Consider the following 17,731-nt stretch of genomic DNA (forward strand, 5'->3'; position numbering starts at 1 on the left):
AAAAGTGGACGAAGTTGGGAGGTTTCGGCGAGCACGGAGGAAAGTTGTCATGAATTTTCCCTTCGCTTCCCACCCTTTGAACTCCTTTGTTGACGTGATTTGGCAACGCTGCTGGAGGCGAACATCGATCAACGCAGGTCGCTTCGCATTCCTCCCGCGAGCAGACCCCAAGCCACGCAACAAGTCCATCGCGTGTAGTTTACTCCGGTGGCCACGAGAGGCGCGGCGGATCAGCACTTGATCAGCCCGTGTCCGAGTACTTGATAACTGCTGCATTGACCAGGCGTTGTTGAGATTCAAGCTGCCTTGGTCGAGGTTCTTCGTTTCCCCATTTATGTTATAATTACACTACTTCGATCGATACCACAAGCAGAGATATTTTAGTTTATGGTTATCAAATCCAGAAAGAAAAACTAACATCTTTAGGAGGTTGCAGGTTCGATTCCTGGCCTAGGAATTGGTGTTCCTTTGCCACAGTTACTTTCAAGCACCCTATCAACTTAAATGTAATATGCATATCAAGTGCAGAAATAAACACTGATATCCGTCAATACTCTAAAATGCAATAGCCTATTACCTGAATATTTCCGAAATGAGACGAAGACGAGTGTGTTCGTATGTGTGTGATGTGTTTCTCTAGGATTAGATTATTTTTGTATACCTTTTTTTGTTTATTTTTCTATTCCTATTTATTATTAGGTTTTTTTTTTGCATATGCTTATATTAATGAAAAATGTAGATGTAACCGTGATAGAGAAGGCTCCCATAGCCTTAACTTCGCCATGGAAAATAGGCGAAATATATAAATAAAAGTTACGCACTGTAAGGAAAATGCCAAAAATTGAAATGCTGAATGTTAGTGTCTGCACATTATGCGAAAAATTGGGAATATATTTTTTTCCGCGTCAAACGTTTCGTGGAAATAAAGAACGTTTTTCTCCTATTAGAAATTGTCGTATGTGTAAACGCTTCCACAAAGTACCTTACTAATTTAACTAAAAATTGAAGACGAACAACACAGGCGCTAACATCTGTTTCTTGGACAACTATAATTAGTTCGAACGAAATTTAAACATTTAAAACGAAAACAGTCTGAAATAACGAAAATTTCCTTTGATACTGTAAAGCCGAGGACATAATGTAACAGAAATTCTGGAAAAGAGGACGTCAGAATGTGCGTCACAAGCACTTGGTAATGCGGGTTGCATATTTGGCCAGGAGTGCATAGCAAAAGCCTGAGAAAATACATTTCAAAGAATCTTCTTCCTTTTGTTTCGGTTCGTTACGTTGTTTTTACTATCTCTTGGGTTGATCACAACGATAAGGATGAATGATGAACTGACGAAAAGACCAACAGAAAGATACATTCATGCCTTAACAAGGTTTCATCTTCACATTCTAAAAGAGTCAGAAAAGAAACATAAACACGAAAACTACCGCGCATCTCCAGTTTGCTCCGTCGATGTCGCTCTTTTATGTCTCTTCGGTTAATCGCAACGATGATGATGAAGAATCGAACCTTTGGCTCCTAGCTTCCTAGTCCTGAATATTCTAGTAAAACTTGTATGTCTTGTGCATGTATAGATATGAAAACACACACACACACACACAACAAGGCTTACATCTATGGCGCAGTCGGTATAACTTTAATACATGGAAGCCATTCACGTACATTTTACACACTGTTACTATAACAACCAATCAATAACAAGCTATAGAATACAAATTCTTCTTCCTCTTATGCGTCTATCAAAACTAAAACCCCTTGGTTCAACAGCCCGTCGAAGACTAAAGCCTGCGAAGCGACTTCTGTCTGAATGACATAGTCACAGGCCCGTAGCCAGAATTTTATTTCGGGGGGTGGGGGCTCATCCCTAATCAGCAGAGGCGTCGACAGAAATATTTGGAGAGGGGGCAGGCCATTGATAGAACTCTATTAGTAGAAATAATAATGACAATAATAATTCTTACCATCCTACAATAGTTATTAAAAATAAACCAATTTTAATCCAACTTTATTGTTGTTAATATTATATGAAGGGAGAGACTTTGCTACACGATCCACCGTATGAGTGAACTGTTGTCTATTATTTTTATTATATTTTGTACAACTTGTACTGAAATTCATAGTTATTGTATTTTGTTATTAACTTTTACACATTCTGTTAAAGAAAAGGCTTTAAAAGTCAGGGGTAAATTTTACTCATAAAGGTTATATTGTGTGACCTCTCGCAAAGAAAACTATAAATTTTGAGAGCATTGGATTCATTTATTCTTTGGATTAAATATAAACTCGTTTCTCTATTATACAATAAACGTTTTTTGATCTAATGTTTTATCTTGCTAATTAAGTAACGTTAATTACCACTATACACTATTCAGATTAGATATTTGTGGGATTTCAGGTGGGGCTTCAGCCCCCTTAGCCCTCCTTCTGGCTACGTGCCTCTGTAGTCAGCTCATCGAGTTGCATCACAACTGTTCCGGAGTCCGCTATGATTGCTTTCAAGTAGTTTCGCAATTGCTCTCTCAACGCGGAGATTTTGGAGCTTCCCCGGCGATCGAGCCGGGACTGCTCGCACCAAAGGCGCCAACCATTTCGGGCAAGCGTTAGTACGAATCTTCCAATAGAATCTATAAACAGATTAATTTTCAGACAAAAAAAAAAATGACCGTTGATGACGTAGTGGTTTGGTATCACTGGGTCCCGGATTGGATTCCCGTCGATGGTTCGGATCTCGTTATCTAAGCATTGCGTTGATTTAAAAGTAAGTTACGTCAAATGTGGACTGGTCAGTCCGGCGACCTTGACAATAGTGCATAAGAATATTCATGTGTATCAAATTTGCCGTTCACCAGATATTGGTTTTCCAGGAAGGGGTTGTGGTTCTATACTTTTCTCTCGGACGGGAGTGAAGATTTTGAGATTGAATTACAACTGAGCAACTAGCGAGGTGTTCCCCTGCGCAGTCTTATTTCCTGATGGATATACTTGGCAACCATGCCTGCAGCTCGGGTGAGGCGAGGCGAGGTTAGATGGAGGTGTCACAGCCTCGGGGCAGCATCTCTATACGCTTTCACTTCAGCGGCATAAGTCCACACGAATGCTTGTGATCATTTTCCTCCGGGTCTCTCCACTGAAATTACTCTTCCTATGACCAATGAAGTTAATTTCCTGGATGTAAGAGGTATATCATTGCATGAAACACCATACGCAATGATTTATCCACACACCAATAACCCTCCCCCCCCTGAATTTTCCGCAACTAAAAAGAAAACTTCGTGTCACAACAGTTCTGAACAGCCGTTTTCATTGGGTGACACGCGATCAGCGCATGGAGTCCCATCGCCGCTCTTTTCTGGCTTTCGAGAGACCGGAGCTCTCTACTTCTTTTCATGTAGCAAGCTCATACCTACTGCTCACGGCGCTAACCATTAGGCTATGCGAGAGCCCTAATTTTCCCACCTAAATTTGTGTGACTCGATTTACTGTCAATTCTGGCCCTAAATTTACTTTTTCAAGCTTCTAAAATTGATCTTTAACCCCCCCAACGATGGGCAATATTCCATAAACCTCTGAGACTCATAGGCTAGTTGATCGGGAACACTACATATTCTCTATCCGCTGTAAGAAAGAAACCAGTGTCAACAATAACACTTCATTTATAAGTGGCTGTTTATTTCTTGGTTATGACGTCACCTCAGCTGTATATATCGTGTTCTTTGGTAAACACTATATATATGTCTAGGTACAAAATGACCCGTGGAGCAGTTCCAATTAGAACTAACCGATATGAAAGCAGCGATTTTTCCAGCGTCACGCACATTTATTTAATTTTGACTGGATTCTTTCAGAACGAGGAATAGTAAGAATTGCCTCCTCATCAGATGTAATGAAATCGACAAAATTTCGCTAAAATTCCATAATAGTGCAGGTACACAACGCAACACGCAAATCTAGTTTATCTCACAGTTATTTGGACATCTGTTCGAACCCGTTCGATGGGAACTGTGGTGGAGACCACCAGTGTTCTTTGAAATAACCGTCAAGTTCAAAGCATAATCCCTGTGAGCAGTGGTGACTCGTGGGTTATTTTGGGTGTAGGAAGTTATGATAAACAGACCGAGGAAAATTTTCGAAGGCTCTCCCTGTCTGTCGTGTGTGAAGTGAGTACAGTTTTGCCAATTCCAACCTCCTGACAAGGAAAAAAAGTACTCTTTCAACTCTTAAATTACGCTAAATACGATAAAATTATGCTGGTGTCTATTATTATTATTATTATTATTATTATTATTATGATTATTCAATTATTTTAAATTTATAATTTTCTGATGGTTGTAGTAGTTTTAAGTTCAATTTATGCAGCTATTTTGGAGTTGTGAACTGCGTTATTGATTATGTATTATAGTTAAGCAATATTAGGAATTGCGACCCTTTAATAAAATGAGTTCAATATAGTGCTTGAAAAAAGTTGAAGAAAAAATCGACGACTAGTAACGGCGTTCGTTTGTTTTTATTTGTGACTCCCTACTTTCTAACGAATTCCTTTCATAAAATGTTCCTCACTTGTTAAATTTGAGAGGAAAAAGAAAAGATTAAGAGAAGAGGATGTACCAGGGACTGTAAAAGCTTGTCCCTTGGTCGGCATACTTCCTTTTGTTTGAAACAAGTCCGCTAGAAAAGTACAAACAAGATATGGAGATTTATAAAGAAATAAAAATATTTTCCTCAAAACATCTTCATTAGAATTCAATATTTCTGTTTCCCAGGGACGTCCGTTTTCGAGACGATGCTGGATTGTACCATTATGCCAAACACAGTGTGTTACGTAGGTGCGAACCAAGTTCAAATTTTGCTAGGTTTAGAAGTATTATGCTATGGTTGGCACCAATGATTAGGAAGCCACGAGAGGTTCCTCGCGGACCGTATAACTTGGCAACCCCATCCCACCCTTGCACTGCCCCTCACCCATCTGCCTGTAGGATGACGAGAAAGCTTCCTCAGCCGTTCAGTTGTGTAGGCAAAGACGGTTGTCTTTGGGCAGCAGATCGGAGCGAGCGAGTGATAGCATATTGACTCTTGACAGTTGAGTAGCAAACCTACATTACGCTCATAATTTTACAACGCTCATTAAACTCTTAAAAAATAGAGAACTGGAAATAAGTATAAATGAAACTGTAGGAAGTTCCTCACTTTCTACATGGAGGAATCGCCCCTGCTTCTGAAATGATCCAACTGGCAAAGTATACGCTAGGCAGAACATATGTACTTGACTGTGTTCAAGTATCCGTTGGCATTGAAAAGCGTTCAGCTGGGATCGAGAGACCGAATGAATAGCAAGAAAATTTCTCTTGAAATCACTTCACTACTCGTGTATGACTCACTAGGTAGCCTAATACTTGTACCCGGTCAATTATCTCACACAGATAGGCAGAGCCCACCATACAACATTGGCAAACCTTAATTCTTTAGACATCAAACCAAAGTACTTTATTTTCTTATTGCTTTTCCTCTGCAAAGCCAGTTCGGAAAACCTACTAATGTAATAATGTAGTATTGAAGTAGTATCATATCTGCCACCAGAAACACCTTAGCAGATAGTAGCTCTAATCTTTATTTCTTCAATCATTCCGTATTTATTCAGTTGAGATGGGAAGTTTGAACTGCAGCCCTTGGGAAATGTACTTATTTTGTATTTGTCGTACGAACTAGAATTAAACTGCATCTTACTCTGTATAAATACATTTTGTGTTCTTGTACTTTTTTTTGCCTCGCTTGTCTTCCGCTTCTTGCGACGATGAGGATGAATAATGATTAGCTTCAGGGATATTCACTATTCCAGGGGACTTGAATCTGGAACCCTCAGTAGCAACACCGTGAACCGATCACTCAAATAACGGACGTAAACAGTTAACAAGAAGTGTCCATGCATTTGCATGTTGTTATGCCAGGTACTGTCAAAAGAAAATTGACGTTATCAGATACTTGTTAAAAGAATACGCTGAAATTCCTCTAACTTACACAGTAAGGGTAAGGTAAAGTTCCCCGTGCACTTTGCACCATGCCATGAGGTGAAAATAAGTGGGATGTGTGGGTAGGGCCCATGCATTCTATCGTTCTCGGCCATGTTGAAGGTGATGTTTTCAGCACCACGCTCCGGCCGCATTTACTCCCCAGAGTTGTCCCCAGCTACCCATATAGTTGAGGCTGGATAAGACCCACTCATATTTTATGATTTAAAAATAATAAAATATAATAATAATAGCTTAAATACACGTTTCTGTGACTGAAAGGCAAAGTATGAAATCTTACTCTGCTCCCCCTGAGAAAAATATCCTGAGGGGCCCTTGATCTCTATTGTCTGCAATGAAAAGAGTTACTTGCTTCAGATGTGAAGTAGTTTCGGATATTCTACAGGGTAAGTCAAAAAGTATTAAACAAATTTACGCGCTTATTATGACGTAACTATTTATGATAGAAAATGAAACAATACGTTAATATAAACTAAAACTCAGGAAGTTTTATTTAAACTTGGCACGCTTATGCTGCTTTGCCGCTGCAGCATGGCGAATAACCAGCGAAGGTTTATTGTGTGTTGTGACTGATTCGATCACAATGCTGTAAAGCCATTTTCGCACACGTTTCGATATTAATCTACCATATCGGAAGAACAATCCGATGAGTTCGTTTACAGAATTAGGGAAGTGTTCGCAAGAAGCTCCTCCATTTACTCGCAGACACAGTTTCTTCGAATTATTCGTATCGTCGGTAGATGCTCTGCTGGTCACTCACCATTTTGCCACACTAGCGATCCTGGCGGAACAGCGGAAAAGCAGAATAAGCGTGCGAAGTTCAAATAAAACTTCCAGCGTTTTACTGTATACTGATGCATTGTTTGATTTTCTATCATTAATTGCTACGTCTTGATAACCGTGTAAAGTGGTTTCATCCTCTTCGACTTATCCTGTATTCTGAAAGCTCAGAAGGATATAGTTAATTTACCATGGAAAGAGAGAAGATCCACGAACTCTTTCCATAGGTTCGCGCCAAGCACCAACTGCGAACGAAGTCTTTAAACTTGATTCTTGTATCCAGGGCCGGATTAAGACGACATTGGGCCCGATGCTTGAAATCTTCGGTGAACAATAAAAACAACAACGTTATAGTTACGTCACAGCGCAAAGAATAATAGTAACTGTATAATAAGTAACGCTGTGTCTAGGCGTCCGAAATTGGGGCTCCAAATTTCATTCTAAGATTTATTTTCAGATTAATATAGCAAAAGAAAACTGTTCAGCTTTCGGAAAATTCTCGTATGTTTTCATCTGGGCGTATTTCAGGAATGGGCCTAATGCTGCAGCATCAATAGCACCCACCTTAATCCGGCCTGCTTGTATCAACATACAAATCCAATGACAGACCATATCCGCAGCGATCTGCAACAAGACGATAACATTACACTGCGTTATTTGTTTGCAAGAACCGCAGTTTGACCTTGCTGAGGTAACCTCTTTGGATATGTCCTTGCTGAGGCTTTTCCTAATTTTTTTCCCATTGCAGCTCAGGTATGAAGAGAAGCAAAACCTATCCAGGCTCCCTCCCCCACACTCTCCTAAGTTAAAGGGAAGGGAAGGATATCAACTCGTACTTCAAGGACTACTGCAGCATCATATAATCGTCAAGGAAGAAGTTATTTGATATGCAATGGTCGGTTCGTACATTACGTAAGGTTTCGGTTGGACCACGCGTTCTTTTAACTACGTAGCAGAACGTACAAGACCAGTTCCGACACTGCGTCCATTTTTGCCTTGCTTTGCCGTCCTTGAGGGAGATATGCAAAGTACCGAGGAAGGCCTTTGTCTTTCACTTGAGAAAGAAGACAGTTACCTTAAAGGTGTTTCAGCACCACACACTATCCTTTCCTCAGGCCATATACCGACATTTAGTGCATAACGGTGTCCAGTGTGCGATACGGTGACCCCTTCTTCAACAGCCTACTAGCTATGGCTCTTCAATTCGTAATCAAGGAATAACTACGGTGTATTTCCCTCTGGAGGGAGGGATTAGGCGAGCGATGAACGTTGCCACGTATTGTGAGGAACTAGTGATTCTTGGATATCTGTACCCTCTCAGAGGGTCTAGTGATAACGCCGGCGTCTTGTAATCCGGTTTCGATCCCCGGCGGAGGGACATGGCACAGTGGTTCGGATCCCATTCTATATGTGCATAAAGTGGACTTAAAACAGCAGCAGTAACTCACTTTAAACTGTAGAACCAGCCCTGATTCGCATATTTGTGCACAAAATGAGTAAAAACAAACCTTGGTCTTGAAACAATATAGGCGGGGGCCAGGATCAGCTCGGCTCTCTTGTATACACTGGAGCCAGTCTTGCCTACCCAAAAGTAACAAGAAATTCAAGAAATCTGCATGCATGCCCCCCAAAAAATTGCAGTAGTTGTTTTTTTATTTTGGTAGTACGAGTATATGTCTATGTTTTAAAGTTTATAAGTGTTTTAATACAAAAAATTCAATTAGTGGAAGTGAAGTACCATGATAACAAAACTGTTAATAATAATAATAATCACAGGGGCCCTAACTCCACACCCCCTATACGCCTTCATGGTGTGGTGTAAAGTACAGGGGAGCACTTTACTTCACTTTAATAATAATAATAATAATATTATGTCGGCAGTCCCCCAAACAAAGAATAGCATAGTGGTTCAAATGTTATAAATCTCCCCTTCCTGACGGTAGACCAATCTGTATTGGTATTTTGCTCATTCGGTTAGTGGCTGTTGAGCCGATGATGCTTCTTATCTGCTACCTGCTGAATTTGCACCTCGTGAGTAGATTTGCTCCTCTTTATCTGGGGCCATCCCACGCCAGTGCACTGATGTGTGTCACCTTTCATTTTTACAGTAAATTGCGCGTGAGAGTGGCAACACAGCGCCGGCACACACACACATGCTCATTGGCATTTCCTGCCGACACATGTGGGGGTAATGGTTCTTTGTGCTCGACTACCGTGCACTGTGACCTTAATAGCGTGTCAGCTCGTTGTTGATTCAACAGAAAGGATGCTTTTTACATCCTCGTGGAAATGTTGTCAGTTAGTATATTGTTGTTTTGTTTATAAGTACAGGAGGGTCATTTTGAGTAATCTGTTCGCAGGATTGCATCATGTATACTTCTGCTTCAGGAACAGTGGCGACACTAAGGAGGAGCAGTCGCTATGTAATCAAGAGATTCCGGGCTCCATACCCGGTGGAGCAACATAGTGGTTGGATCCCACTTAAACTGTAGGTCTAGTCCTGATTAACCTTTCTGTGCATAAAGTGGATTTAAAAAACATCAAACTCAAACCCAAACTAACCCCTCAAGGTTCGTGACCCCCTTTTTTAGAAATACTAATTTGACTGCTAATAAATAATTATATCACTATTATATACAGTATTCTGTAATAATTTCGAACTTCTGGTAATTTTTGCGTGCCCCTCATTTGCCACTTCTAAAAATCTTTCTATCGTCTCTAGTGATCGTGAATGTTCCGGGATTTTAATGGAGTGCACCGACTTACGCAATTTTTTTTCGCGGGCTACTAGAATTGTAAAGGTGTATAGTACATAGCTGTTTTTTTTAGGGAGGCGATATACATAATAAGATATTTCGTATATGTAGAACTCTCCACTCTCAAAAATGACAATCGACGGTTATTTTAACGCAAGTTTGCATTTTTCAGTCTGGCTTTACTGCTCTTCACTGCTTTTATTTGAATATGTTGATTTTCTGAAAATATCTGTGGGAGCTGTAGCCCCCACCAGTCCTCCCTTCTGCGTACGCCAGTGATGGAATGGGGATAGATAAAATGCAGTTTAGCTTGGGGACGCATTGAGGGGGGTGGGAGGTGGTCCATGCTTTATGCTATCTTAATGTAGTACTATCCTTTCAAAATGGGGACAGTGTACAATAAGTATGCGCTTTTAATTAGCCCTGCACTTGACCTCAAACTGTTGATTTTGCACATACCGCAAATATTAGAACAACTTCATGCTCAACAAAAGCAACATGCAGTCTGTATTATTGTAAACAAACATATTAATAATGAATGTACAATGAAGAAAAGTAAATGGTACAATTACGACCTTTGTGGCGGAGTGGTTAGTATAGTGCGCTACGAATTCCGGGTTCGAATCCTGGCCTGGGCATGGGTGGCCCTTAGTCAATTTCATATCATCATCATTGCCGCGATTAACTAAAAGTGGCAGAAAAGCGACGTACAATATCCTAATTCAATGAACCAATCAACGATGGAAGGTAAAGAAGGCCTTTACTCCTTGCCAACGCATATAGGGGTTGTGCTGTCAAACCACACATCGATCACTGTTTTACTGGAGACAGTGAGATGAGCACCACGCTCGATCATTGATTAGAGGCTGAGTGAGCCCCAGAGTTGCTTTATGCACCTAAAGTCTCCCACCTAATATCGAAGAATCCAGCCTATCCAGTGCCGGATCTACAAATCTTTGCCCCCCCCCGCAAAATATTATGAAGGGCCGCCTCTACCTACCTACATTTACACACACACACACACACACACACACACACACACACACACACACACACACACACACATATATTATACGTATATAGTATATTGCATGTGCGTGTGTAATTCTTGATCTCATGTTGACAAAGTTACATACATGGGCCTACAGGGTGATTCAAAAGTCCCTTAACACCCGCTATAAAAAGCTAAGGACTTAAGGCCGAATCACACGGAACTGGAAATCCAGTAGGAATGCCCTATTTGGCGCTGAACTGGCTACCTGGGTGGAAATCATGGCCGCCGAGCTGGCTGCTTGACTGGTTTTGAGGAATCGAATAGGCCATGTTCTAATTGCAACTGGCTTTTCTTGACTGGATCTGTGTTTGCGCAAGGAAAGTTTTTGTCTGTCGTTTCCGATTGTTGGTTGTTTTTGTTCACTTTCAAGAAGAGATGTCCATTCGTGTTCAGTTCATTAATAAATTATTAGGCAAGACGATGAGATTTTTTCGTGACATATTTAGTTGAACAAAATATTTTTTTATGAATGAAACCTACGAATGTCGTGCATGAATATGAATACCCGAGTTCATTAAAAAGCTTGTTCATTACGCATTGATTACCATATTTTCTTTCAAGTGATTCGGTCTTTAGGCTGGTTACAATTGGTCATGATAGAAACAGGTTGGTCTTGGTGTGTTCCAAGCGAACGTTCGTCATATTGGTGACCGTCACATTGGTGGCCGCCATATTGAATTCAACTCAAAATTTTTGAATGAGAAGAGGGTGATGTGATTCATAAATGACGCTGTTTTCACACACCTAAAAAAATTATATATTTCTTACAATCATGGAGTCGAAACTTTTTCCTGATTAAAGATAGGTTGAAGAAACCTTCAGCGCTGCTTTTCTCGTGAAATTCTAGTCTGACTGTCACGAGGGAAACCCGATGTGGCTGATCTAAGGTTGGAATTTTTCTGGCTTTGTTCCCGTATAAAGCTGCTCTAGGGCCCACCCAGCTTCAAATCAAATGGTACCGGGGGGGGGGGGTAAAGCCAGCGTGGTGCTGATGACATCACCTCCAAGATGGCCGACATTGAAAATATGTGGAGCTCACATACCCTAAATGTGCCTTCATGGTACGGTGCTATATGCACAGGGAACTTTACCTTAACCTGTATATATTGTATTCGTTTCTGTACATACGAAAATATATACAAACCCTCTACTATGCCAATGGCTGAGGTCCCCCTAGAGGCTTGCTTGCCTCCAGGCCCCCCCCCCCCCCCCGCACTGCGGGGTTTTGCGGCTTGAAGATCCGGCACTGAGCCTATCCTTGGCGCCTGGAGGTTTTCTTAATTTATGAATTATGATGGATGGAAACATGCTTTTCGATTGATATACACTAGTTTGTTTTGAAGTCCATTTCTAATACATATTTTTCATTCTCAATAACTTCTTACTTTCAGGAATCGGACAACGACATGAATTCCAGGCCGAAACCCGTATGTTGTTGGACATCGTAGCCAAATCCCTGTATTCGGAAAAAGAGGTAAGAATAATGAGCAGTTTACCATAAGTCTGGAGACATCGAAGAAACCACATTAATAGTTCACATACGTGTCCGTGATGAGTGTGGCTGTATTTTAGAACACATATATATACACAGGGTGTCGCAAAACTCTTTCAACAACGCTTGGGTGCTGGTAGATATCATAAAAACAAGTAACTTTTCCCTATAAAGTTTACCTCGAAAGCGCTTAGTTTCTGAGCTATAAGCTCTTAAAATCTATCCTGTACGTATGCAACCCAATACAGCAAACGCTTGCTCTGACATAACTACCAGGGGCGCGTGGCAGGGTTGCCACTAGCGTTCCTCGTTAAGAGAGATGACTTGAAAACAACAACTTGGGAGTCTTGCCTGAGCAAAATTCAAAACATTAATGATACTTGCGATGTTGTAAGAAGCATTGACAGTATTTATAAACTGACAAAGACAAATAATGAACAGATTGAAATTCAATATTACTCATTCTAAATATTTCTCCATAATTGATTGATTGATTTGGTTTATTTTAATTCGCTTTTCTGCCACTTTTGGCTAATCGCGAAGATGAAGATGATATGATGAAATAACAAACGACACCAATGTCTAGACCAGGATTTAAACCCGAGATACCTGGCCCCGTAGCGAGTGGTGCTAACCGTATCACCACGGAGTGTTTCGTGTATCATGCAATATCAACAATTGCAAGGGCCACGCGTGAGATAAGGGAAATCTATGAACGAACAAATGTAAACATGATGTTTGCTGCCTCGTTTCGAACACGCAGACTGTAATGTTATTACAATTTATTTATTAGAAAATTGTGAAGTAGCGTTATTGCGAATCGAGTTCGTTATAAAAAGCAGGTAAACCTCTATACTGAAAAGAAACAAAAATCTCCGGCAGATGAATATTCTTGAGCCACTTCGGTGACTGAGTACGTTTAGTGATCAAAACATGATCTCTCTACCGAATTTTCCGGACATGAGTTCCGACCTGGATAAAGGTGTCACTGGATCTTTCGTCCCCGTATTTACTATTTTCCTGAAAGTGCAGAAAAATTACGTTCAATGAGAAGAATATAAATTTACAAGAATTATCCCGGAAGTTCATCTAGATGTCAAAATCTCGCTCATTTGCTACAAAATGTTGTTTCCAGGGTGAACTAAAAGTTGACATTTTGGTGCCTTCCAAAATGTTACAGTACAATACAGGTGCCCCTTACAGTTCAGCGCTTGATATAAGTATGCATTTCTTGGCTTTGGTTTTTAATAAGCACTAGTTTTAATGTGTGAATTTTTTCATGTCTAAACGATGTTTTCATTAAATTAAAAGCCGGCCCCCATGGCGGAGTGGTTAGAACATCGCGCTACGATGCCAGGGGTCTTGGGTTCGAATCTCGGCTTGGGCATGGATATTTGTGAGTGTCCATTCATCAATTTCATCATATCATCACTCATACCCATCTTCACATATTAGCCAAAAGTGGCACAAAAAGCGAAGTAAAATAAAGCAAATCAATCAATCAATGAATCAATCAATCATTAAATTAAAAGAGCCTTGCAATTATTTCCTTATGAAACGAACACGATTAGCAATAACGCTAGCACACATAGGGATAATTTTCAAGTAAATTGTAATAACATTACATTCTGCGTGTTCGAAACGAGGTAGTAAACATCATGTTTACATTTGTTCGTTCATAGATTTCCCTTATCTCACGCGTGGCCCTTGCAATTGTTGATATTGCATGATACACGAAACACTCCGTGGTGATACGGTTAGCACCACTCGCTACGGGGCCAGGTATCTCGGGTTTAAATCCTGGCCTAGACATTGGTGTCGTTTGTTATTTCATCATATCCTCTTCATCTTCGCGATTAGCCAAAAGTGGCAGAAAAGCGAATTAAAATAAACCAAATCAATCAATCAATTATGGAGAAATATTTAGAATGAGTAATATTGAATTTCAGTCTGTTCATTATTTATTTTTGTCAGTTTATAAATACTGTCAATGCTTCTTACAACATCGCAAGTATCATTAATGTTTTGAATTTTGCTCAGGCAAGACTCTCAAGTTGTTGTTTTCAAGTCATCTCTCTTAACGAGGAACGCTAGTGGCAACCCTGCCACGCGCCCCTGGTAGTTATGTCAGAGCAAGCGTTTGCTGTGTTGGGTTGCATACGTACAGGATAGATTTTAAGAGCTTATAGCTCAGAAACTAAGCGCTTTCGAGGTAAACTTTATAGGGAAAAGTTACTTGTTTTTATGATATCTACCAGCACCCAAGCGTTGTTGAAAGAGTTTTGCGACACCCTGTGTGTGTGTGTGTATATATATATATATATATATATATATATATATATACTGCTGAACAATGAAAACCGGACAGTTTAATATTTGACATCTGAATTGCAATAACAGCTCGCAGGTATATTACAGAATGTTCGGCAGATCATGTAGTACCATATGCACCATTCATAGGCTCGGACTTTGTTTATGCATTCGTACTTAATTCAGTTTCTGCAACATTTAGTTAGCCCTTGTACCAGAGCTTTTATCGACCCATTGCGTTATCACAAAAAATGCAAGTGTCCGGTTTTTTTTTGTCCAGCAGTATATATATACGTATATATATATATATATTTTGTGTGTGTAAGTACATTATGTGCCTGCTCTATTTGACATATTTTGCAATCTAGTAAAAGAGTTAACGAGTGGTATTTCGAAACCCGTATATGATACGAACTTGTATTTATCTCTCTATGCTTTCCATCCGAAATGCCTATTCATGCTCATCGTCGCGTTGAACTTTGCCTGCATAGAAATAATTGAAGCAGGGGCGTTCCCAGACGGTCATAATTTTCATCTCTCTTTCTCTCTCACACACACATTCTCAATGTGCACAGTGCACTGTGTGACACGATTCATATTCATATTTTGGAAATTGTATTACAAAAAGCTGAAATATTTTTGGTGTTTTTGAAAACAGACCAGTGTTGCAGCATGATGGATGAAAGAAAATCATTCTGTAGCAGCCTACATTTTAGTATGTGCCCTGATCTTGATTCTGTCCTGCACCAAATGTATTGGAAAGCTGAGATGCTAAAGATGGGTGGATGGAAGATCGAGATCGAAAACTTGAATGGTGTGATAGCACTTCTTCATCACTTGCTGTCTTATTATTGAAGCAGATTTAAAGTAGCCAAGTTTTTGTTATAACAGCGCAGTTAGCAACTTACATAACACTTCTGTTCCATCTGTAGGCTAAGGAGGAGTTTGAGAGTCTTTCAGATAATATTGCAAAAGATGGGGGGAACTAATTTTTCATGCATTATTTAGTGCTACAGTACTACTACAGGGTATACGCAAATGAATGATGCGGTTATAAATGTCAATAACATTTTATTTTTCAACTTACGTGGTTGCAGCAAACACTGTTAGAGGCGGAAACTGTCTAAGTTTTTGATATGAGAGTTAAAATTACAATCCTTCAATGTGGGCTCCCCAGGTCACACGACACACATCAGCGCGGTAATCCAGAGACGGTGCAACATGTCCACTGTAATGTCCTGCACTGCATGCATTATCCGATCACGACGTTGCTGGATGGAAGTTGGCATTGGTTGTGCATAAACCCTGTCTTTAATAAACCCCCATAGAAAGAAATCGCACGGCGTAAGATCCGGGGAACGAGGCGGCCAAGGCAGAATGTGATTTTTTTTTGTGGAAAATCCTTACGTGATAGAGAAAATGGAGGCTATATTTGGAATCAGCGTATCAAAAAGATTGTAATTTTAACTCGCATATCAAAGACTGGGACAGTTCCCTCCTCTATCAGTGTTTGCTGCAACCACGTACGTTGAAAAATATTTTTTTTATTGACATTTATAATACACCATTGATTTGTGTATTTCGAAGATATTTTCAAGGGCAAGCCATTGAACTGAAGTAAACAATAAACATAACCGAGGAATCTCAGCATCGCGTATTTTCTAGTTATTCTTTCGTCAAGCGATAAACTGAGAATGTTCATTTCTAGTTTATTTCGTCTTCAGTTTTTCCACCAGAAGTTTCCAAGTGGATTCAGTGATGTTTGGATATCTCGAAATAAATCGATTTCGATATCCTTCACATAACAAGAAGAGTTATTTTATAAAAATACTTTATACTACGTGCAATCGGACAAGATTTAAACAACAGCCAAATTGAATTCTTTTTCTAACAAGTTCTCATTAAATACTTTTGTATTTTGAACTGGGCGTTTCTACGTTCATTACCCTTTCAACTTGAATATAATTATCTGTAATAAGGACAAAATGAACAGATTTGTACATTGAACGACGTAACTTAACGCTTAGTTTAGAGAATATCTGTTTATTCGTAGTCTTACGCAAAGGGCTCCCGCGTAGAAAAGTGGTTAGTGCTCTCGTCTTTGATGCGAGAGGTCCCCGGTGGGTGACCCCAAAATTTCGGCGTTGATCCAGCGTCGTGAGGACAATTGGGAAGCTACTTCAAGAAGTAAGCGGTCACGAAAACCAGAAAACAGTGGCGATGGGATCCGATGCGCTGACCACGTGTCACCCAATGAAAAGCCGCTCTGGTAGGCCCTGACCCTTCAAGGGCTGTTGAGCCACGGAGTTTGGTCTTATGTAAATCAATTTAATAGATATCACAAACAGCCGAGTTTGATTTGAATTGCCAAATGGAAACGGTTACATGAAATTTCATTCTAACGGCTGTAACAAAGTAAGTATTTAACCATGTGTGTTTTGGAAATCAGTAAATTTTTATAGCAATTCCGAACTTGGGTAAAAGAAGGAGACATTTGAGTTTTTCTTCATCATTGGAAAAGTCACTACGATGGAGGGTGGATAGCATAAGTAGCAGAGAGTCTTAGGCCCTTAGTTTTCGCGAGGTTTGAAAAGCTGAAAGCATTTCGCAAGGTGCTTAGAGAGATTTCCTGGCCGACTGGAGAGACGTGACAAATTAGAAAAAGAGAAACAATTTCTGAGTTTGATTTTGTTTTTACACGCAAAGAAAGCATTAAGCTTCTAACGTGATTCTTCACAATTTGAGAGGCGACAGATAATGAGATATAAATTTTGTCAGTATTACCGCCTACAGCTAAATAGAGAATACGGTTCCTGACAAACTTAATTTCGCGCACTGTATGTAACAATTTTTTTTCTACCAGCCATGTGAAATGGTTAATGTTCATGTTACCAATGCAACCTTGTACTTAAAACGTCATCCGTAAGTTTTACGCGTCAGGTACTTAGTGCTGTTGGGAGGTTTACAAATACCTTTTTTTCAAATAGATGTCGAAAATATTGAAGGGAAAAGAGGCAACAAATAAAAGTTTACATATAAGAGGCTTTACTTAACAATGATTGCAAGTTCTAAAGTATGCTTCACGTCAAGGCGACAGTCAGATTCAGCCTATACTGTCCGTAGCATCTCGTGCTTTTACGTTTGCAAATGCACTCATCGTTAGTGTGAGTGTTTGTTAAACTTGTTTCGAAAAAATAGTTGCACTGCAAGGTTTTGTTTCATAATATATACACTCAGATTAAGATTACACTAGGGTCCTTGCAATCAAGGTGTCTCAGGGTTGATAACCCGTTGGAGGCACATTGC

At 39.9% G+C, this 17,731-nt stretch overlaps 1 protein-coding gene across 1 annotated transcript in view; it reads left to right on the forward strand.

The window, feature by feature from the left end:
• The window catches only part of Trap1 (TNF receptor associated protein 1), a 220,702-nt gene that overhangs the window by 57,646 nt on the left and 145,325 nt on the right, over positions 1 to 17,731 (forward strand). Inside the window, exon 3 of the mRNA XM_083109993.1 lies at positions 12,015 to 12,097. Coding sequence (XP_082966119.1) covers positions 12,015 to 12,097 — 83 coding nt within the window. The remainder of the gene's footprint in view (positions 1 to 12,014; positions 12,098 to 17,731) is intronic.

This window comes from Lepisma saccharinum, chromosome 1, assembly GCF_977018435.1.
Source record: "Lepisma saccharinum chromosome 1, izLepSacc3.1, whole genome shotgun sequence".
Lineage (NCBI taxonomy): Eukaryota > Metazoa > Arthropoda > Insecta > Zygentoma > Lepismatidae > Lepisma > Lepisma saccharinum.